The 22,865-nt window shown below is 42.6% G+C and overlaps 4 protein-coding genes and 1 pseudogene across 4 annotated transcripts; 3 read left to right on the top strand and 2 right to left on the bottom strand.

The window, feature by feature from the left end:
- Window positions 1-2,399: 2,399 nt before the first annotated feature.
- Window positions 2,400-2,778, top strand: LOC102906953 (histone H4). The gene has a single exon (XM_006988870.4). It carries the CDS (start codon window positions 2,422-2,424, stop codon window positions 2,731-2,733), a length of 312 nt encoding a protein of 103 aa, XP_006988932.2. The 5' UTR covers window positions 2,400-2,421; the 3' UTR covers window positions 2,734-2,778.
- A 7,504-nt stretch (window positions 2,779-10,282) lies between these two features.
- LOC102921569 (histone H4) lies at window positions 10,283-10,663 on the bottom strand. Its single transcript, XM_042278739.2, has one exon. It carries the CDS (start codon window positions 10,637-10,639, stop codon window positions 10,328-10,330), a length of 312 nt encoding a protein of 103 aa, XP_042134673.2. The 5' UTR covers window positions 10,640-10,663; the 3' UTR covers window positions 10,283-10,327.
- A 3,713-nt stretch (window positions 10,664-14,376) lies between these two features.
- LOC102903954 (histone H2A type 1-B) lies at window positions 14,377-14,839 on the bottom strand. Its single transcript, XM_006988860.4, has one exon. The coding sequence runs from the start codon at window positions 14,815-14,817 to the stop codon at window positions 14,425-14,427; it is 393 nt and encodes a 130-aa protein (XP_006988922.1). The 5' UTR covers window positions 14,818-14,839; the 3' UTR covers window positions 14,377-14,424.
- A 243-nt stretch (window positions 14,840-15,082) lies between these two features.
- Window positions 15,083-15,547, top strand: LOC102904272 (histone H2B type 1-H). Its single transcript, XM_006988861.4, has one exon. It carries the CDS (start codon window positions 15,116-15,118, stop codon window positions 15,494-15,496), a length of 381 nt encoding a protein of 126 aa, XP_006988923.1. The 5' UTR covers window positions 15,083-15,115; the 3' UTR covers window positions 15,497-15,547.
- A 3,318-nt stretch (window positions 15,548-18,865) lies between these two features.
- On the top strand, window positions 18,866-20,788 carry LOC102921277 (large ribosomal subunit protein uL6 pseudogene; annotated as a pseudogene).
- The last annotated feature ends 2,077 nt before the right edge of the window (window positions 20,789-22,865 follow it).

Genomic DNA, 22,865 nt, shown 5'->3' on the forward strand with positions numbered 1-22,865 from the left:
ACGGCACCCTAGCTGGATACAGCTTCCTTCAACTGCCTCATTTCCTTGAAGGTGAGGGCAACATGCTCTCTGATTCTCTGACCAGGGATAGCAGGATCATCTGTGTATGACCGGGAATGCACGGGCACCTGATTTTTGGAAGGCTACTCCTCGATACTCCTTTACATTTGGCCATTTCCAATCCTCCTCATAGGCCGGAGGTAGAGGTGGTGCAGACAACTGAATGCCGACAGCATCCTCTTTGCCTGAACTGTCTTTTGGTTTCACTCTACATTGTTTTAATTTTTTCTTTAACTCCTTAATTTCTTGCTTTAATCTCTCCTCCCTCCGAGTCCTCTCCTTCTGATTCTGACAACTCGGTCTCCATGCCCCATAACAGTATTTTCTCCCCAACAGTGGGGGCAATCTTAGAGGGGTCAGAGCCATTCTGATCCCAACAATAATATTGTCTATTATAAAGAAATCAATAACTCAGGACAAGTGGCCAGTTGATTAATCAGACTCAGTCATTTACACTGAAAATACATTCTAAGCATAAAAAAATAGATTTAAAAAACATTGGGGCTGTAGCTAACGATTAAAGACAGAGACCTGTGCACAAGCCTTTGGCTCTAACCCCCAAGAACACACAGAACCACACCATCTAGTTATGCTAAGTTTATATTCATCCAGAACACTCACAGCTGGCACTAGTGAGTATAGTAGAGGTTTCAGAAGCCTTTGGAGGAAAATGTAATATTTATTAAATGCCTTAACATTTTGTGAACAAGAACTCCAGAAGAGAATTGTGTCTGCAAAGACTGGATGGTTAGAACGTCAGCCATGTGGAGACACTGGAGTGTTGCAGAGCCAGAGACTAATTACCGTTTGTTTGGGGCTGTTTTTTCCTCAAGAGCCATTCCTTGCCCAAAACTGTGTTGGCCCTAACATCCTATGACTAATATATGGAATAACCTTCTGAAATATATCAACTTAATAAAATTTCCCATCCATCAAAGGGCCAAGAATGCTGTCTGCTAACATGTAAGGCCTGGGACAAGCTGTTCCCATCTTGCAAGGATCTGACGACTGTATGTGAGGGGGCGCGGTAAAGAAGCCACTGACCTCTCCATGACATGATTAAGATTTTACTACAGATGAGAAAGAACCACCAGAGGCTTTGGGAAGAGTCCAGAGCACAGGGAACGATGTGTAGACTGAACATGGCCGGGGCTAGGAGAACAGGAAAGAACAGTGGAGAAACCGAGGTACCCATGATAGAAAATAGAGCACAGAGAGTGAGAGAATGAGAGAGAGAGGGAGAGGGAGAGGGAGAGGGAGAGACAGAGAGAGAGACAGAGAGACAGAGAGAGACAGAGAGAGATGAGTGGCAGGGCAGAGAGAGGTCCCTGAGCTGCAGGGAGTTTAGGGTAGAGGAGGAGATGAGCAGGGCTGATGCTCGTGTGGACTTTGTACACCTCGTCCTTCGGATACTGAGGGAGCCTGGCGGCCAGCATGGGCTTTGATGCACAGCCCTGGGTACCATAGGTCTCTTATGCCAGAGGTAGGGAAAATGACTCCTTTTGGCAGATGGGAACCAGTTTGGCAAGTTCCTGAGGAATGCTGGCTGTTATCTAACTGCCAGGAGTCCTATCGTTCAGGTTGAGCCCATTTCTGGATTTATGGACGACCTTTCAGAATTTGGGGAAAAGGAGTTTACTTTGGAAGTGACAATGACCTCATGTAAACATGAATATATTTTTTAAACGCTTTGAGTTATGATTTTCTTGGTTCAGTTACTATGAAAAAATGTGCTATATTCAAGAAACATTTTATGGAATTTGGGGTAACCTAAACCTGTGTTTCTGGGGGCATGGTCACAGTGTGGGTGAGAGAACTGAGAAATATGAACTTTTTAACACGTGAATTTCTGTGAAATTGGTTAAGATTTTTCCATAAATTCCAAATGATTAAGCAGACATGGCCATTTAAAAGCTCTAACTAGTGGAAACTATGTGAAATGTAGGTAAGGAAAAGAAGGTAATTCCCAGCACGGCATGCGCCTTAGAAAGTGTGCACTGACGGCCAGAGCACCCTGGCGGCTCCCTGCCGTCTTCTCTCTGGACGGGGTAACCGGTTGTCAGGGGGCCGCTCGGCTTTTCGTATTTTGCACAAGGTCAGCGAATTGACTGTGCACTCAATTCTTCAAACTGGAAACGGGGAAGAGCTAGGTCCATTACAAAGCACAGACAAGGAAGCAAGAGGCGCCTTTTTTTTTTTTTTTTTTTTTTTTAAAGCCTTCCCCTCCCCCACGGCGGCGGCGGGAGCAACTTCCCGCCTCCTCCCGCAGGTTCTCAGTTCGGTCCGCCGCCCGCCGTATAAAAGCCGGTGCTCGGCAGAGGTGTCAGCGTTTCAGCTCTCAGCTCCCTCTGGTGTGTGAGCATGTCCGGTCGCGGCAAAGGCGGGAAGGGCCTGGGCAAGGGCGGCGCCAAGCGCCACCGCAAAGTCCTGCGCGACAACATCCAGGGCATCACCAAGCCCGCCATCCGCCGCCTGGCCCGGCGCGGCGGCGTCAAGCGCATCTCCGGCCTCATCTACGAGGAGACCCGCGGGGTGCTGAAGGTCTTCCTGGAGAACGTGATCCGCGACGCCGTCACCTACACGGAGCACGCCAAGCGCAAGACCGTCACGGCCATGGACGTGGTCTACGCGCTCAAGCGCCAGGGACGCACGCTCTACGGCTTCGGCGGCTGAGCTGCTCCGCCTCCCGCTTGCCTTTCTCTAACGGCCCTTTTCAGGGCCACCACATCGTCTTGAAGGAGCTGATGACCGGTTCTTGATGGAGTTGGGTGTTCAGAAACGTCACATAGACATAAGCTTGTCAGAACTGTACAGGTTAGGAGCAGACGGGTAGAGCGGTCCAATCAGAACCTACCTGCCTAGGCCCCTCATTTGCATGCCAGTTACCAAAGCTGTGTCTTGGTAAGCAATGCTGTGGAGTCAAGTGGTGGTGGTGGAGGACTAGAATTTTGCTCTCGTGTTTAAATGATCGCGCTCTTTTCAAAGCTTACCAAACAGTCCTGTAGGAATTGAGTTCGAAGATTCTCTTCTATTTAGAGGGAGGTTGCTTTGGCTTTGCAAACCACGTTTCCTGTGATGCCGTGACACATAACTGACCAGAAGCTGATACCACTTTTGGGGAGCAAGTTTCTGAGTTGAGTTTTTTTGTAAACTATAATGAACTTTAGATAATTAAAAGCATCACATAGCAAAATTAAACGGTCAAGAGCCATACTCAAGCTATACAGTAGTGTGCATTCTGAACAAAGTTTCACACGTTAAATATCTAATGCATTTTATGCCCTAATCCATCTCCAGAAACAAAAGTGCAGGACAGAAATACCATTAGGAAAACAGTTAAGTTTTGAAAAATTTGTCCAATACCTGTATTCATTCTTTTCTCCCTTATACTTGGCATTAGTTTTCTTCATGTTATGCTGTACCCATATGTACGTTAGTTTACATATACTTATTTGCTAGATGCCACGTATGAGAAAGCATGTGGGGTTTTTTCTTTCTGAGATTGTGTGTCCTTGCTTAATACACTTTATAATTTCGTCTATTTTCCTGCACGTTTTCTAACTTCATTTTTCTTTAGAGCTGAATAATACTCAAGTTTACTTAGTTATTTATATACAAAATTTTCATTATCCATCCCTCTGGTAGACAGCTAGGTTGATTCTAAGCCTTTGCTATAGGAAATGGAGCAGCAATGAACATCGGGGTACAAATATCTCTATGGTGTATATGGAGTTCTCTGAGTATTCCCTTAGACAGGAAACAGCTTTGTAATATTTTTTAAGTTTTTGAGAAATCTCCAAACTGATTTCTACAGTGGCTGTTTTTATGTGAACAGTGAATTGGAGTTTCTTCCACACCCTCACCAACATTTATGATGTGCATCCTGACTGAAGTATCTCCAAGTAGTTTTGATTTGTGTATACCTGATGTCTTGGATTATTGAACACTTAAAAAGTTATTGGCCATTTGCCTTAAATTTGTGTTTCTTGTTGTTGTGTTTGTATTTTGTTTTGTTTTGTTTTGTTTTGTTTTGTTTTGTTTTACTGACTATTTAGTTTATTTGCTGATTGGCAGTTTCATTTTTCTGGTGTTAATTCCTGCAGTTCTTTGTAAATTCTAGATATAGGCTCTGGTCTGAAATGTAGAGGGCATAGACTTGATTCCATTTGGTAGGTGGTGGTTTGATGTTGATTGATGCCTTTGCTGTAGAGAAACTGTTTTCATGGTGTTCCATCTGCTGATACTTGGTCTCGGTTCCTGTGCTGTTTATATTCTATCTAAAAAGTCTTTCTGCAGTAGCTTGAAGGGTATCCTCTAAGCTTTCTTGTAAAAGTTTAAGTGTCTCAGATCTTTAATCCACTTTGAACTGATTTTTGTACAAGATGAAAGTTACAAATCCAATGTTAATCTTGTACAGTTAAAAATAGTTTTACCACCGTTTGGTGAATAGTCTTTTTTTCCAAAGTGTATTTGCCCCCTTTTGTCAGAAATTAGGTGGGTATAGGTGTGCCTTTTTATTTCCAATCCTCTATTCTGTTTCATTGATCTGTCCACCAGTCTAGTTTTATGCCAGCCTAGGCTCCCTTTATCACTCTAGCTCTATAGAGTATGAGGTCAGGTGATACCTCCAGGATTGTTTTCTTGCTCACCTAATGCTGCTTAGGCTGTTTGTGGTCTCATCATGGTTTCATTATTTATTTCTAAAGCTGTGAAATGTGACTTGGACATTTTCATATGTATTATATTCATTCTGTACATTAATTTTGCTACAACAGATGTTTTGCGATGTTATTTCTGCTATTCAGGAACATGGAATATTTTTTTCATTTTCTAGTACCTTCTGTTGCTATATTTTAGGTGAGAAAGTTACACACACACCATTATGCACATAAGGCCAAATTAGAGTCCTTTGTTTTTGGCCAGCCACCAAGAGTGGACTAGTGCCCAAGAAAGTCTCTTGGTGCTGAAACTCAAGGAAACTGGTTTTTAAGCACAACAGACTACAATTACATCTATCTTAGGTAAGGGTGAGAGCAGCCTCATATCTGTTTGCCAGACATAGAAGTTCTTTCAGATGCAACACGATAATTCTGATTTATATTTTATCGGTTATTTTAGTTTATTTTTAGTTTGTACGTACATTAGTTATGTTGGTTAATACATCTGGAAAATGGTCAGGGTCATCGACAATGCAAATGTATTCCCAAGACACACAAGGCCATTATTGTTGGGGTAGAGAGTTGAGACATGTCTACACACACAGAAAATGAAGTCAGGACAAGATGGCACAACACTAGAAACTTCATTGTGCTTTTCCATTTTCAATATCTTAAAGTTCTTGTTGCAGAGGCCTTTGGATTATTTTGGTTAGATATATTCCTGAACACTTAATTTTGAATGGAATGTTTTTTCCTAATCAGTTTCTGAGAGAGTCAACTGTCTGTAACATGAAAACTACTGGTTTTTTTTTTTTATTGTTTTTTTGTATACTGCAACTTTATTACATCTATCTATATTAAGTGCATGAGGTTTCTACTAGATTCCACAGGGTCTGTAGCTAGAGTTTTCCTGCTTTGCCCACAGTCAGGACAAATCCTTGTCACCCGCCAGTCCCACAGCCACTCAGACCCAACCAAGTAAACACAGAGACGTATATTGCTTACAAACTGTATGGCCGTGGCAGGCTTCTTGCTAACTGTTCTTTTATCTTAAATTAACCATTTCCATAAATCTATACCTTGCCACGTGGCTGGTGGCTTACCGGCAACTTCACATGCTGCTGGTCATGGCGGCGGCTGCAGTGTCTCTCCTGATAAAACGACAACCTCCACCTGTTTGCAGATACGAAGGTGTTGCCGAGGGTGGATGTGGTCCCGAAGGCGCCGTTGGTTCCACATTCACCCCAGCAGAAACATTATAAGGAGGAGGTCGCTGCCGCCCATGTCTCTCTTCCTCATATTCAGCGGCAGCTTCCTCTAAATCCTCCTCCTCATCAGGGTCTAACTCACCGTCTAATACTGGATATCCTTCCTTTTTCACTAGACCAGCATTACTTAACGGTCCCCCAATTTCTCGGCAGGCTTTTAGCCAAGCTTCTAATCCCTTTCCTTTCCACGGGGTAATGGCCCTTTGACATTCTTTAGTGCTTTGCTCATATACTAATTGTTGAACCAGAGGCATAGCTGTTTCTACATCTCCAAATATCTTTCCTGCAGCCTCTACCAGATCTTTTAATTGTTTATAAGGCACAGGTTCATGATATCTGTTGTTTGTTTGCGGATCTTCAAAGACTGGAAACGCGGACGCTAGCCGCGCCCAGGTGTCTCTCCTGATAAAGGGTCTTTTAAGTAAAGGGATAGTCTGACTTCTTTTCTCTCCGTTATGATCCCTTGTGTGTCTTTCTCTTGTCTGGTTGCTATAGAAGACTTTTGAACACTCTAGAGAATGAGAGAAGGGAGAACAGTCACCTTCATCTGTCCTGGTTTTAGAGGAAATACTCCCGGTTTGTCTCCATTAATGGTGTGTTGGCTGTAGGTGTGTGGCATATAACCTTTATTATTTTGAGGTAGGTTCTGTCTATTCCTAAAGTCTCCAGGAAGTTTATCATGAAGGAATGTTGAAATTTATCAGTTGCTTTTTTAGAGTCACTTGAAATAATTATGTGGTTTCTGACCATGAGTTTGTTTCCATTTCTTTTTTAAAATTTATTATTTCCTCAATATCCTATAAAGTTTTGTTATATATTTGTGATAATTTTCCGTTGTTTCATTGAATAATTTTTTATTTTTGATATCTAAATTAAAATGCCACAATTAATATGTACAATTTAATTCATATGTAATCTTTTTTTTTTCTTTTTTTTTCTGAGACAGGGTTTCTCTGTGTAGCTTTGCGCCTTTCCTGGAACTCACTTGGTAGCCCAGGCTGGCCTCGAACTCACAGAGATCCACCTCCCTCTGCCTCCCGAGTGCTGGGATTAAAGGCATATGTAATCTTATAGCTGTAGTTTTAATATTTGTCTTAGGGATATATGACTATAACCTTTTATTAATTTTTCCAGTAAGAATACACTTTGAAAGAAGAAGCCAATGAAATGTTAGTTATATTAGATATTTTTGATGTTTACCAGATAAGCACAGAGGACACATTACATTGTTTATTCATTTTATAGAAGACACTGTTTATGTTTGGAAATAGTCATATGCAATTGTGAGGACTGCTGTTATATATTGTGTGTGGTGGTATTGTATTCCCCAAAATACTGTGCATGCTAATAAACTTATCTGGGGTCAGAGAACAGGACAGCCCCAATATTAAACATGACTTTAATCCTAGCATTCTGGAGGCAGAAATCCCTCTGGATCTCTGAGAGTTCAAGGCCACATTGGAAACAGCAGGCATGGTGACTCACGCCTTTAATCCCAGGAAGTGATGGCAGAAAGCAGAAAGGTATATAAGGCGTGAGAACCAGAAACTAGAAGCTTATAGTGGTTGAGCATTCAGGCTTTTGAGCAGCAGTTCAGCTGAGATTCATTTGGATAAGGACTCAGAGGCTTCCAGTCTGAGGAAACAGAATCAGCTGAAGAACTGGCAAGGTGAGGTAGCTATGGCTTGTTCTACTTCTCTGATCTTCCAGTGTTCACCCCAATACCTGGCCTCAGGTTTGATTTTATTAATAAGAACTTTTTAAGATTCATACTACAATTGTGTATAGGAAAATTTTTAAAAATGAACTGTACATCCCATCATTAACAAGTAGAAACTCATCAATATGAAGGTTTACCAAATATTTTTTAAAGATGTTTTAAGATAAAATATATTTTATAGTCCTCATCAAACAAGAGAAACATAAAAATGCCAGATTAGTTTTGTTCCTATGTGTATTATTATTATTGTTTTTTTTTACAATAATAGCCAATGCATCAGTTAATGTATCAGAAGCCTTTTGAACATTATGATTATCCATAGTGTTGGATCCTGCAACATCTAATAGACAACACTACCCTTCTGCAAAATGATGTCAATTCATCTAATAGATGAACGAGGCATATTCTGTTTTGTCACCAATAAATGTGTCTTCTTTTCCATAGAATTATCTGTAGACCCAGGCCCCAAAAGTTGGATCTGACCACTAATTTTTCCAGAGGCATCAGGGCTTCAGGGCAGCAGGAGGACAGAAGAGCTGAAGAGTTCAGACTGTAGGTTGTGTTCCCTGAGGAAGGGCAGAAGCCGGGAGGTGCTGAGGGGCAGGCCCTGCTCTTTCAGGACTCCTGACTTGCTGTCTGTCTCTGAGGGTCATGCACAACCAAGATCTGCAATGCAAGGAACCTGCGACTGAAACAGAAAGGCCTCGGGTCTGATGGCCACAGCCCAGGCAGTGGGGGAAAGAAGAGCTATAAAGATACTTGTCGGACAGCACCTGGACTGGCTTTAGATTTCCGATGCCATAACAAGAGCCCAGGTCTTTACTCAGACAACACAGCAATAACAACTTCAGACTGAATGCACTGAGGCTAGAGCGGCTGTACCAGCACGTGTACCGGCACGTGCACCAGCATGTGCACCAGCACGTGTGCCGGCACATGTACCAGCATGTGCCTGCTTAGCCGACACAATCTCTTGTTTTTACAAACTATCTTCTCAAACATCTTCCAGTATTAGCAGGAATATTTAAGGAAAATGACTTTGTAGAAAATGAATGATTCATATTTTCAGCCCTGTTCACAAAACAACACAGGAGAGTGAGCAGATTTTCTACTAAATGTTATATTTAAGTTCCATTTCACAAGGATAAAATTATTGCCAACGGTGAGAACTAGTAAATCATTATTAAATCAAGCAAGTTCTTTACCTTTTGATAACTTTTTATCACTGAAATGGAGCAGAACTAAAATTGGATTTATAATACCATATCGTCACACATCTATTCCAGAGGTGGATGATACTTGGAAAAATTCATGGTCTTGGTATCCTGGCACTTGAAAAGTGCCTCCCTGGAACTATATGAAATTACTTAGTTCTCCTACTGAGAAACAAATGTGACAGATAAAACAAGATCCTAAAATGTGTTTGGTATAGATAAAAAGTTGTGCAATTGCATTAACATGTATGAAGTGATAAAGATGCAAGAGATGAATAGTGTTTGTGAAGTAGTATTTAAATATGAAATACCTGGATGCTAAATTCATGATATACTAAATATATTTAGTATATGGAGTGCCCAAATTCAGCCACACAGTGGTGGTATCCATTCTGGATCTATGTACTTTTAGCCACCAAACCACACATAAAACGTGAGAGTGTTCCAGAGGTTGTGTTGAGCCACAGCCGTGCCCTGGTCTGGTTGCCTGCCGACTCAGTGGTCACTGCCTAGCTGCTTTCGAATTTGCCCAAACCGGGACCTTTGTCTTCTTCACCAGTGAAGAAGCCTGAGGCAGGAGTGAGAAAAATGAGACAGAGGTGTTGCTGTATGTTGTAATTAAAGACACTCCGGGGATGAAATCAGATAGTCACCCAGGAGTTCAAGCCCAGTTTTGGCTAAAAAATGAGTTCAAGGCCAGCTGGGGGTACGTGAGACCCCACCTGAAAAATACATACATACATACATGCATACATACACACATAAATACATGCATGCATGCATACATACATACATACATAATCTTGCGCCATCTTAACCTTTGCTGTACTATTTAAATTTGAATTGATTTAATTTCTCATAATTTATGTAAGAGTGTATCTGTACTCGGGGAAGCGGGAGTCAGAAGGCAGCAGAAAGCCTGGAATCTGGGGTTATCAGGAAGGGTACACCTATGCTCAAGAGCAGTTAGTGCTCTTGGCCACTAAGACTTCCTTCTCTCTAGTGATAAATGGAGTTAACATTTTGCCTCCAAGTTTTATCCAAGCTGTTATGGCACTTTAGGCTTTACCTAGTGGCTCACCTTATCAACGGTGGTTGGACTTTGTCGTAGTTTGGGTTTCCATTTTCAAGGAAGATGAAAATCCTGGTCCTTCTATGTTGCTTTCATTAGGCTTAGGTTATGAAACATTCCACATGAGCAGTTGGATGCAGTTTAAAGTCACTAAGAAACACATGTTTAAAGCTTGTAAAATTCAAGAACCCTAAAAACCTTTGTCAGAAAGACGGGAACGACCACCTCAGGGAAATATTGGCTATCATCAGAAACAATGTTGCAGGTCTTTAGAAGATGAAGTGGGTGGCCCTGAAAAGGGCCGTTAGAGAAAGGCAAGCGGGAGGCGGAGCAGCTCAGCCGCCGAAGCCGTAGAGCGTGCGTCCCTGGCGCTTGAGCGCGTAGACCACGTCCATGGCCGTGACGGTCTTGCGCTTGGCGTGCTCCGTGTAGGTGACGGCGTCGCGGATCACGTTCTCCAGGAAGACCTTCAGCACCCCGCGGGTCTCCTCGTAGATGAGGCCGGAGATGCGCTTGACGCCGCCGCGCCGGGCCAGGCGGCGGATGGCGGGCTTGGTGATGCCCTGGATGTTGTCGCGCAGGACTTTGCGGTGGCGCTTGGCGCCGCCCTTGCCCAGGCCCTTCCCGCCTTTGCCGCGACCAGACATGCTCACACACCAGAGGGAGCTGAGAGCTGAGACGCTGACACCTCTGCCGAGCACCGCCTTTTATACGGCGGGCGGCGGACCGAACTGAGAACCTGCGGGAGGAGGCGGGAAGTTGCTCCCGCCGCCGCCGTGGGGGAGGGGGAGGCTTAAAAAAAAAAAAAAAAAAAAAAGGCGCCTCTTGCTTCCTTGTCTGTGCTTTGTAATGGACCTAGCTCTTCCCGGTTTCCAGTTTGAAGAATTGAGCGCACAGTCAATTCGCTGACCTTGTGCAAAATACGAAAAGCCGAGCGGCCCCCTGACAACCGGTTACCCCGTCCAGAGAGAAGACGGCAGGGAGCCGCCAGGGTGCTCTGGCGGTCAGTGCACACTTTCTAAGGCGCATGCCGTGCTGGGAATTACCTTCTTTTCCTTACCTACAAGTGACTACATTTCAGTTTTACTTAATATGCTTAGTGTTGTACTAATATTTCTATTTTGACCATATTAAATTTAAGCTTTACCTCTATATAAATTTCATCATATTGCAAATCTCATTTCTTCTAAAATATTTTCAATTTAATTGGCTTTCACCAACATTTTCAAAGATAAACAAATGCTTTTGTGCAGTTTGAATAAAATCTTTGAGGCTTGTCGTTCTTCTGTGACTGCTATGTACAATACTCTGTACAGTACAAGTATAATGAAAATGCTTTTTAAAAAAAAAAAAAATCTCCTGAAACATTTTCCCCTTAACTTCTGAGTTAGGATCTGTCAAGAGAAGTCCTGGAAGGACTGATGGACTAGAACTAGGTGATATGCAGTTAGGGCCCAGGGCTAACAGACAGGTTGGAATGTTATAGGGCCATAGGCTGGCTGTCTCACCTCTGCCTAGTTATAAGCCCCTAACTGTGGTTGACCACCTTTGTGTCCAAACTAACATCTTGTGATTAATGAATGAAAACCATTTTCGGCCTTAACATAGCAGACCACTTGCTTCCACCAACCCAAAGTCTAAGAATGCCATCAGATACAACCAATGTGTATCCTGGTGGCTGATGGTTGATTGACAGTAGACATGTGTGTGTCCAGTGCTCCTGAAAGGGTCACATTTGAACTGGAACTCTTGCCTATGAATTTTCCTGTTTCAACTGCCAGCATAAGCAGCTTCAGCAAGGCCCAGTTACACAGCCTGGACCTGAGCAACGATCTGTGAGGTCCAATCAAATTTACCCACCAAATGATCAGTAATGAAAGCTTTCCACGTTGCAGAGCTGTGGCCCTCATTTGCATGAGCAGCGGAGAGTGGGACTGGGCTGGAACTTTGTGCAAATAAAGCCAACTCTTTCTTCAAACACACTTTACTCCTATGTGTAAGGATGCACATTTGCAAGCTAGTTGTTAAAGTAATCTTCAACACGTGGCTTTTTTTTTTTTAATTTGCATTTACACTAAAATTTAAAACACTATTTAACAGGCCTCAGATTCACAGTCATCCTGTCTCAGCCTCCTGAGCCCTGGCATTGCAGGCCTGACTATCAGACCAGCTAAATGACAAACAGTTTGCCCCAAAAGCTTTATAAAATAATTTGCATATTTGTAGGTGCAATTCAGAGCCTAAAGAACTCTGACTTTAAAAAAATAATTTTTAACTTTTTCGTTTATTTAGCTTTATGTGTCTGAATGTTTTGCCTGCATGTATGTAAGTACATATGTACAATATGTATCCCTGGTGCTTCCCGAAGCCAGAATAAAGCATCAGATCTCCAGGAACTGAAATAGTTGTGAGCTATAATGTGGGTGTGAGGACTGAACCCAGGTTCTCTGAAAGCCCAAATGCTCTGAAACCTTGAGCCATCTGCCTAGGCCACCCCCTCCATTCCTCCTTTTTAAATAAAGAGGCGGTTGTGTTCCGGGGAGGTGAGGGCTGTGCAGATAGAGAACTGGTGGATGGGACAATGGGCGATACCAGGAACGGAAAGAACACTTCCTAGGTGTGTGTCAGGTGTGTGTGTGTGTGTGTGTGTGTGTGTGTGTGTGCACAAACATGCACGAGAGTGAATACACACTTGCAAGTGTGTATGTGTGCAGGGGTGATGACCCAAAGTCAGAAAGGTAGGAGACAAATCATGAAGAATCTTAGGGTTGCACGAGACAGCAGTGAGGAGATCCCATCACTGGAAAGGCACAGTAAGAGCTCATCGTCTCCACTCAGGTTTTCAGTGGAAAAAACAACACAGACGACCCTGATGAACACTGAGTTTGTTGAGAGCCAGAGTGAGCGCTGGAGGCAAGCACATGGCTATGTCAGTAATCCAGGGGAAAGATGGAGCTGGCCTGAGCCCAAATGTTGGCACTTCTCTGTAGGTGTTCTGGAGGTATGCTCACAGCTCTGCTTTCTCTGAAGAAGGCCGAGTCTCATAAAAGAAAATTAACAAGAGAAAGTGGAAGAGCTGGGGTTTCTTATTCCTCTGAGTTTCAACTTGTCATTTGAACACCGTCTAACAGGAAGAAGATCCTGTGAGCACAGAATCCCAAGGCAGGCTGGGAGATCCAATAGAATGTCTAACTTTTTTCCTGGGGTCTTCTACTAGTCCTCACGTTCCACGTGTGCAGGAACGATGTCTTTTGCTCATTCCATGTAACTGGAGTTTGGAAGAGGACATCACAGGCAGTCGATACTCAACCTATGAGATGAATAGAAAATAAGGTCTTCAATTCTAGCTCCTCTCTGCCCCTTGTCTTTTTGTATTCAAGTGTCAATTTGGTGTCTTGGTGTATGCCTCAATGACAGAACAGGATGTGTGAAGCACCCCACCCCACCCCACTCCCCCTCTCCCCCTCCTCCTCACTCCCCCTGGCTGGATGTCAGATCCTGGGAACTAAACTGCTCCTCTTGCAAGATCACAATTCTTCTTAACCTCTAGGCCATTTCTCCAGCACCCTAAATGACTTTAAATTGTAACTCCCACCAATATATACTTCAAGTAGTATTCAGATAAAATACAATTCTAGTGATAGATTTAGTACATCGTTATTTAAAACTTTTCTTTCTAGAGTTGCTCTTCCCATTAAATCAGGATAAATATGAAAGCACTGAATCTGGGTATCTTCGGCATAAGTTTATCTTCGGCATAAGTTTCCAAGTCCTTTGGCAGCAGAGACTGATTTTTTTCCTTTAATTTTGTATTATGGTTTATGTACTCCAGGATGTTTCAGAACTCGAATCTCTCACCTTGGACGCCTTTAAAGCCTGTCTCCACAATGGGCTTGTTTTTGCCATGTACCTTCTAAGACTCAACAACCCATGAAATACTTGCCTAAGATACTTAGAATTTCCTTATGTAAAGTGAAACTAAGTTGAAAAAAATAAAATTGCACTGACCTAAGTGGTTTTTTTTTTTAAGCACGTCTATTTAACAGTTGCAAGTCGTCCTGTAAATGCAAAGGCAACGTGTAACAATCTTACTAGCAAACACCATTGGTATTCCCCATGTAGTGTTACATAGGGACCAACACATGATTTAATGTTAAATTCCTGACTGGCTGTCAGTCACGAGTCCCTTTATCTGTAATGAAACTTCGCCCTAGTTTTAGCACAAATGGGTAGCAAGTAGCAACTCACGCCCAGTCTTACCAAATAGGTAATTAAACTAGGACCGGGTTCGCTTACGTTTGTACGTGTCCATCTAGGAGTGATTACAGGACCAACGACCATTTTAAGCACAACAGCTCCTCCCAGTGTTTTTGTGGGTGGCTCTGAAAAGAGCCTTTGGTCTGACTGTTTTAAGTGGCTTGGGTCAAATGACTTATTTCCCCTTGGCCTTGTGGTGGCTCTCGGTCTTCTTGGGCAGCAGCACCGCCTGGATGTTGGGCAGGACGCCGCCCTGCGCGATGGTGACGCGGCCCAGCAGCTTGTTGAGCTCCTCGTCGTTGCGGATGGCCAGCTGCAGGTGGCGCGGGATGATGCGCGTCTTCTTGTTGTCGCGGGCCGCGTTGCCAGCCAGCTCCAGGATCTCGGCCGTCAGGTACTCCAGCACGGCCGCCAGGTAGACCGGGGCGCCGGCGCCCACCCGCTCCGAGTAGTTGCCCTTGCGGAGCAGCCGGTGCACGCGGCCCACGGGGAACTGCAGGCCGGCCCGGGACGAGCGGGTCTTGGCCTTGGCGCGAGCCTTGCCGCCCTGCTTGCCGCGTCCAGACATGGTAGAAAACTGGCTGTCACAAACTGCTCAGTCAGTAACCAAAAAGCCACACTGGCGCTGTTTATAGTCGACGCAGGGCGCGAAAACGGAGCGATTTCATTGGTTACATATAGCAGTTTCACCTAAACCAATGGCACCGTGGTTTTGAAAAATCCTTGCGTTGATTGGGCAGTTAGTGAGTGACGATTGCTAGTAGCGATCAGCATAGCCACAAGTCTCTTTAAAAAGCAGCCAGTGCACACTACGTCCTGACTCTTAGTTGCTTTTCTGCCTGTTGTGGTTTCTTTTGTTTTTTGCCATGCCTGATCCCGCCAAGTCCGCTCCCGCCCCGAAGAAGGGCTCCAAGAAGGCCGTGACCAAGGCGCAGAAGAAGGACGGCAAGAAGCGCAAGCGCAGCCGCAAGGAGAGCTACTCGGTGTACGTGTACAAGGTGCTGAAGCAGGTGCACCCCGACACGGGCATCTCGTCCAAGGCCATGGGCATCATGAACTCGTTCGTCAACGACATCTTCGAGCGCATCGCGGGCGAGGCGTCGCGCCTGGCGCACTACAACAAGCGCTCGACCATCACGTCCCGGGAGATCCAGACGGCCGTGCGCCTGCTGCTGCCCGGGGAGCTGGCCAAGCACGCCGTGTCCGAGGGCACCAAGGCCGTCACCAAGTACACCAGCTCCAAGTGAGCGCGCGGATCTCACTCTTAACCCAAAGGCTCTTTTCAGAGCCACCCACAGTTTCGTATGAAATAGCTGTTACATGCATCAATCCTTCGTAGTGTGATCCTCTGGCATGGGAGAGGTAGCATAAGGTAACATCCCAAGAGATAAAGTATGAACTGTCAGTCCTTGATTTTTTTTTTTTTTTTTAACACACTCTCCCCCCCCCCCCCCGCGCGCCCCCTTGAAGCTTTTTCTGGAAATGCACCCAATTCTGACCTTAAACATAGGCATTTCACTGGCTTCTCAAAGTCAACTTTTAATTTCTTCTAACTGGGGAGCGTACTTGGTGACCACAGATCTGCAATGCTGTGTGGGTAAGGTTGTGAATCCTGACGCGTATGCAAACGAAAATAACCTGGAAGCTCTGTAGAAAAAAAAGTGTTCCCCAGAGAGGCCATCTGCTAGGCTATGTGATTTCAATGTCCGTCCTCAAAAATCCAGCAGCAAGAGTCTTAACCTGAAGACTTCTCAGAGCCACTCACTCTACTGGTAGGATGTGGCACTTTATTGTGAGATGTTACATTTCTTAGAAATTTGTTATAGCCATCCGAAGGTTGTCATTCGGAGAAAGATTTAGTAAAGCTATTGAATACTTAGTAATGAAGCGTTAACGCCTTGCACACTGCAAAGTCTTCCTGGTCTTTGAAAGAACCTGTGCTCAATTTTAATGTTTGCTTGAGTGAGTGCAGTGGAATTTATGCATGTTTGGTTGGTTTCCCCCGTGAGTTTGTTTTACCAAAAGTGAAACTAAGCAAAAGAAATTCTGCACATCCCAAAGAATCTTTGCTACATAGTGGCTTCACTGGCCAATCCAGGCGCTGCGCGGGCAATTTAAAAATCACGCGCCAAATTTTACTTGTATCTGTCTTTATCCCATGTGGAGCCTCTCGGTGGGGCGTTTGCTTCCCCGCCATTCATATGGTTCTTCCCTGTTCATTTCTCTTGTCTGTTTCTGACACATGGAAGAGACTTTGAAGGAAAAATCAGAAGGCTTTTGCCTGCTGTTCCCTATCCCCACCTTGAATAATCAAAATAGACTTTTCAGTTTCAACATGCAATAACAAAATTGAAACATTTAAAAAAACATTTACCTGTAATCCACATGAAACCACTTCTACAAAAAGTTTATTTTGCTCAGTTCTTTTGGGTGGTACATTTTATATGATTAGGTTATTCTAGTGTGCTGAGGCCCGCGCAGCTGGAGCATGAAATCTGGCCACGGATGCCGAGGTGAAACAGCACTCTAGTTTCAGTTCGTCAGGGAAGCAGCTCTCTTTATTCGTACCAAAATGGGCTTATATATCCCTCTAACAGCAGGAGTCAAGGAATGGCTACTCTGTATCCAGAGGCAAGCGGGACACTGCTTTCCAAACAGGAAAAACCACAGGGGAACTGATCCCCAGCACCCTCCGGAACCCAACTGCACATTTTTCACACAAACAACTTAACTGGGACAGGACAAAAAAGGACATTTCAAATTAAGGCAGCAAACTTACTGCTGCCTACACTAGTCACTCCCCGCTGTTTTCTTAAGAATAAGCTACAAACACGAGCAACGGGAGCTAGGTTTGGTTTTTTGGTTTTTTGGTTTTTTGTGGTTTTGTTTTCTTTAGGAACAATGGTATTCTTTCAGACAAACTAATAAAAATAACCATGGTAAAAGAAATGCATTAATTGAAGTAAATTAACACAATGCACGTCATACAAAGAAGAAAATGGCTGAAATAAAGTATTTAATTTCAGAGTCATATTGGGTTCACAAACAATGGCAGTTAATAAAACCAAAACCAAATTACTTAATTTTGAAGTTCACTTAGAAATGTGTGATTACAAATTGATAAGTGAAGATGTAAAACGAGGAGACAGAGACTACTTTAGTCATAGAGGAAAGCACAGAGACTCTGAAATCCTTTTTGGGGACCTTAGTTTGGCCTTGGGTGTCTCACATAATTTGCTTTACATTTTAGGTGTGTGTTTCCTCTAGCCAGTTTATTAGATACTGTATGATAGCATAGATACAATACAGAGATGAAGGACCCTGTGTAAAAACGAGTTCTAAGGCTCATTAAAAAATAGAAAAATCTATGAGAACCTAGTTTTTCTAGGTGTTTGTATTTTCTTTTAGAAAGAGGGGGAAGGAAGAATAATGAAGTTCTAACAGAGGCCAGTAACAAGGCTCATGGTTTCCTGTTTGGGCTCAAATTAAGTGAGAAAGATCAAAAGACCGGGTCACAGAGACCATGAACACCAAAATGAGGAACAGCCAAAGACAGCTTTATTCTTAGCCATATTATACTGTTGCAGCTCTGGTTACAAAACAGAGAATGCATAGATACCAACCTGTAACGTTGGCGGTTTTTCTTACTGAATGAAGAGTAACTTTTTATATGTTAGTAATTAGACCTTTTCCCAGAAGATAAATGAGAAAAACATGACACCTGGCCAAGGAAATACTTGGTGGCATGTTCTGTCCTAACCCTGCAAACACCCTCTTATTTTCAAGGATTGTCTGGCAAGTGTATTGTCCTGGTCTGACATCAGTTCAGCAAGTCTCCTTCATGTCCCCTTTTTGTTTAATCATATTTTGTTACATAATGTTGAATACGGCTGCTCAAGGTTTAATTTTTTTTTTTTTTGATCTTGAGGTTTTTCTTTCTAGACTATTAAAAATAGCAAAAAAAAAAAAAAAAACAAGCAAATAATCAATATAAACACTAAAGCATAGGGAGAGCTTGCAATCTTAACTTGATCAAGTGGATTTAACTTCCCCAAGGCACCAGCAATACCCTCCAATAACTTATCACCAGAGAGTCCATGTAATTGCTCTGCAAACATGTGAGCAATATCAAACAGTAATTTCAATATTTCCTGATTCATAGTACCATGATTTAATAAATGTTTTTTAACCATATCCTAAGGAGTAACATAGAAATTAGTCACATTCCAATCACATCTGTGGTGATATTTTATTTGTACGCTAACAAATAAAACTTATCTGAGGATCAGAGGACAGAGCCAGCCATAGAGGTTGACACAGATTAACCATAGAAGCCAGACAGTGGTGGCACACACGCCTTTAATCCTATCACTCCGGAGGCTGAGATCCGTCTGGATCTCAGTGAGTTCAAGACCACACTGGAAACAGAGGCAGGCATGGTGGCACACACCTTTAATCCCAGGAAGTGATGGGAGGAAGCAGAAAGGCATATAAGGTGTGAGAACTGGGAACTGTAGGCTTTGAAGCCTTCAGACTTTCAGCAGCAGTTCCGCTGAGATCCATCTGAGTGAGGACTCAGAAGCTGTCAGTTTGAGGACCCGTGGAAACAGGATAAGATGAGGAGTTGTCGAGGTGAGGTTGGCTGTGGTTTGTTCTGTTTCTTTGATCTTTCAGAACTCACCCCAATATCTGGCTCCAGGTTTTTGATTAATAAGACTGCTTAGCAATTTGTCTTACACACATCTTAATAACAATCTTTGTAAGCTAACAGCTTGGTCACTAAACCTAATCACGACTGATTCTAAGTCAGTGATTTCAGCATGTAATATATTATCTATACGTCTTTGAGTATTCAATAATTTTTCTGAATAAGAATGCCATTTTTTAATGTAATATACATTTTGAATGCTTTGATGTAGGGCTACTCCAGCAGCAACAGAAATGGGAGCAATGGCAATAATTCCCAACACAATGTCAATCATTAGTCGTTTTCTTCATTTGATCCACTATATCGTAAAGCATAGACATAGAGGGAGAGTCTTCCTAGCTTGATCCATGTGGTCACACAAACACCAATCCAAAATCAAAGCACATAAATGCTCTGGGAGCTCAATTACAGGAGTACTGGTGTTTAAACATGTCTATAAGGAACACTTGAACAAGACACAGAGCCTTCAGACTGGTCCTAAGTGATTTCTCCAATCATGAAAATAAGGAAGATTAACACATGCCATACTATTATGTGATACTTTTTTTTTTAAGAGAAAGAGAAAGTCTCATGGTTAGAAACATTTTTTCATATATCCCCTTTCCAGGTCCAAATGTTACCTAATTCTGTTATTAATTTCCAAATATGTTCTTGAGTAGCTCCTCTCTCCATATGAGGATAGGAGGGGGCATCCTGCCCCCATACGATACTGACTTCTCAGACCCATTACTATAGGTGCTGATGGCATAATTATTACACAACTGTCTTAATTCTTTGCCTTTCCATTTAATGCAAGCAGAAAGCTACAGGGATCCAGTCTATGACACTACCATAGGAAGTGTTAAAAAGAACTCATACCTCCAGTCCTCTACATAGGATTCCGTTCACTTAACTCTGAGACAGACAACAGGAGTATTGCAAGGGGGGAAATGAGGTGGAATGAGAGGATCGTTAGTAATGTTTCCTTTAAACACCTCAGCTATCAAAATGAACACATTTTCTCCCCTTCGTTTTTTTATTCCATTACAAATAATAGATAACCATCCCCTAGATGTAACTTCCAAGCAATGAACTTCATGCACAATACAAATAGGAAGTTCTTCCACTCACATTTCATAAGATGAATTCAAATTTAAACCTCCTTCATTTGGGAAACAAAGAACCTCTATTGTCAAGGCCTTAGAATCTAATTAGAGGATCATAAGAACGTGAGGACGAAGAACGTTCTCTCCTTGCCCATCTACTGCGAGAATGAAGACCATTCTCAGAATCAGATTGTCGACATTCCGGAAAATGTAAACATTACTCTGAAGGGGCACACAGTCATTGTGAAGGGCTCCACAGGAACCCTCCAGAAAGATTTCAGGACTCCAATCACATCAGTGTAGAGCTGAGTCTTCTCAGGAAGAAGAAGAAGAGGCTCTGGGTTGACAAATGGTGGGGAAAGGAACTGGCCACTGTCCCAACCACCTGCAGTCACATTCAGAACATGATCAAGGGTGTTACACTGGGCTTCTGCTACAAGATGAGGTCTGTGTATGCTCACTTCCACACCAACGTTGTTATTCAGGAGAATGGGTCTTTGGTTGAAATCTGAAATTTCTTGGGTAAAAAATACATCCGCAGGGTTCAGATAAGGACAGGTGTTGCTTGTTCTGTCTCTCAAGCCCAAAGGATGAATTAATCCTTGAAGGAAATGCTATTGAACTTGTTTCAAATTCAGCAGCTCTGATTCAGCAAGCCACAACAGCTAAAAACAAGGATATCAGAAAGTTTTTGGATGGTTATCTGTGTGTCTGAAAAGGGAACAGTGCAGCAGGCTGATGAGTGAGACCTGAGTTACCCAGCTCCAGAAACAAGATTCTGCATTTAAGTACGATTTGGGGTGTCTTTGGGGACAATAAAAGACTTGTATTTAAAAAAAAAATCCAACTAGAGTCATTAGTATAAATTGGAATAGCATGAACCCCCCAGGGCACCACTCAGTTTAAGTGAGAATTTTTAGAAATGTAAAGCCAGTAAGAAAAATTCTTTGCCTCCCTTGAACAGTAGTGCTCACTAACATGTGTTGCAGGAATCTTAAACCATCTTATTAATAAAATCAAACCTGAGGCCAGTTATTGGGGTGAACACTGGAAGATCAGAGAGACAGAACAAGCCACAGCTAACCTCACCTGGCCAACTTCTCAGCTGATCTTGTTTCCTCAGACTGGAAGCCTCTGTGTCCTCATATCCGAATGGCTCTCAGCTGAACTGTGCTGCTCCAAAGTCTGAAAGCTTAACCAGCCAAATGCTTCTAGTTTCTGGTCCTCACACCTTATATACCTTTCTGCTTTCTACCACCACTCCATGGGATTAAAGGTGTGCTTTCTGGGATTAAAGGCATGAGTCACCATGTTTGGCTGTATCCTTGAACAGATGGATTTCTGCCTCTGGAATGCTAGGATTAAAGGAGTGTGCTACCACTGCCTATCCTAAGTATCTAGTGGCTTTTCTGTTCTCTGACCCCAGATATGTTTATTAGGGTACACAATATTTTGGGGAACACAATACCACCACAAACATGGCCAAGAACAAAGTTTTAGGCATTTTATTTTGCCCCAGCTTATGAACCATCTTCTCCTACATTGGCTAATTTTCTCCGCTGCCTCCAGGTAGGAAAGGTACAATTCATTGTGGAAAGTAGTGGTTTTGCAGTTGTTTGGGATGACTGACCCAAGTCAGAGGAGCCGTTTGGTTCAGTGGGCGAATCACAGTCAAGCCATGGTCACGTGCCCATCTCTCAGTTTCAGCAGCCTTTCTGGGATCCAGTAATAACCTGCATCTGTGCAAGCATATCCATGCACTTTCCCCATTTTATAACATTTTCCTTTTCTATTGCAAAGTCTTCCCTTTTATACCAAATAGGTTGTAATATATTACACTCAATACATTCTCCAATGCTAGATTGCCAATGAATTTTATCTGGCATGGGATCATTGTCTTTACAATTCAAAAAAATTAAAATAAATAATGAGTCTAATATGATGTTCCTAGAGCTGAGGATTGTCTTTCCCCCTTTGTTTAATAAACATTGCCTTTAATGTTCTGTTCGAACTCTCAGTGATGGCCTGTCCTTGAGGATTATAGGAAATACTCGTAATATGTTTAATATTCCAATATTGTAAAAAACTCTTTAAGATTTTGTCACACATGAACTTGAACATTAATAATTTGAATTTTTGGAGGAGTGTCCATGGTATTAAAAGCTTCTTTTAAATGTAGTATAATTGATAAAGCCTTTCCATTACTTAGTGTAGCAGTCCACTGAAATGCTGAAAATGTATCAATAGAATGATGCATACATTGCAGCTTCAAAATATTTGATGTGTATTACATCCAGTTTCCATATTTCATTTGATGTATTACCTCTAGGATTGTCACCAGAAGGCAGGCAAGGCCTATGGAAAGTTTGACAAGTTTCACAAAGTGAGGTTATTACTTTTGCCATTCTTTGAGATACAGGAAATTTTCATTTTAAAGCTCTCTGGTTAGCTTGTGTATCTGAATGAAACATAATAGCTTCAGATACAAGGATATAATTGATATGCATTGATTAAAGAATCTGTGAATTGATTAGCATTGGCCATAGGGCCAGCGACACTGGTGTGTGCTCTGATGTGCATAATAAAATGGGGATTGATGTGATGTATTAGTAGTTGCTATAACTGTGAGGAATACAATATAATCATACTACATTAACTTATAACTAATTATTTGCCTTTTAAGAGCTTTGAAAACCTGGCTCTGTATTTGCTCATTAGGGACTGCCCTTCCACAGGGGTGAAGCCAACAGCCATGTTTCTTAACTTGTTTAGACAACTGTGGGAAAGTTTCTAGTTTTACAAGTTCTTAAGTAAGGCTCTGAG

The sequence above is a fragment of the Peromyscus maniculatus genome, chromosome 5, assembly GCF_049852395.1.
Source record: "Peromyscus maniculatus bairdii isolate BWxNUB_F1_BW_parent chromosome 5, HU_Pman_BW_mat_3.1, whole genome shotgun sequence".
Taxonomy (NCBI): Eukaryota; Metazoa; Chordata; class Mammalia; order Rodentia; family Cricetidae; genus Peromyscus; species Peromyscus maniculatus.

What these genes read in the sequence shown, in the direction of transcription:
- LOC102906953 (XM_006988870.4), top strand. Translation starts at nt 2,422, where the DNA reads ATGTCCGGTCGCGGCAAAGGCGGGAAGGGCCTGGGCAAGGGCGGCGCC.
- LOC102921569 (XM_042278739.2), bottom strand. Translation starts at nt 10,639, where the DNA reads ATGTCTGGTCGCGGCAAAGGCGGGAAGGGCCTGGGCAAGGGCGGCGCC.
- LOC102903954 (XM_006988860.4), bottom strand. Translation starts at nt 14,817, where the DNA reads ATGTCTGGACGCGGCAAGCAGGGCGGCAAGGCTCGCGCCAAGGCCAAG.
- LOC102904272 (XM_006988861.4), top strand. Translation starts at nt 15,116, where the DNA reads ATGCCTGATCCCGCCAAGTCCGCTCCCGCCCCGAAGAAGGGCTCCAAG.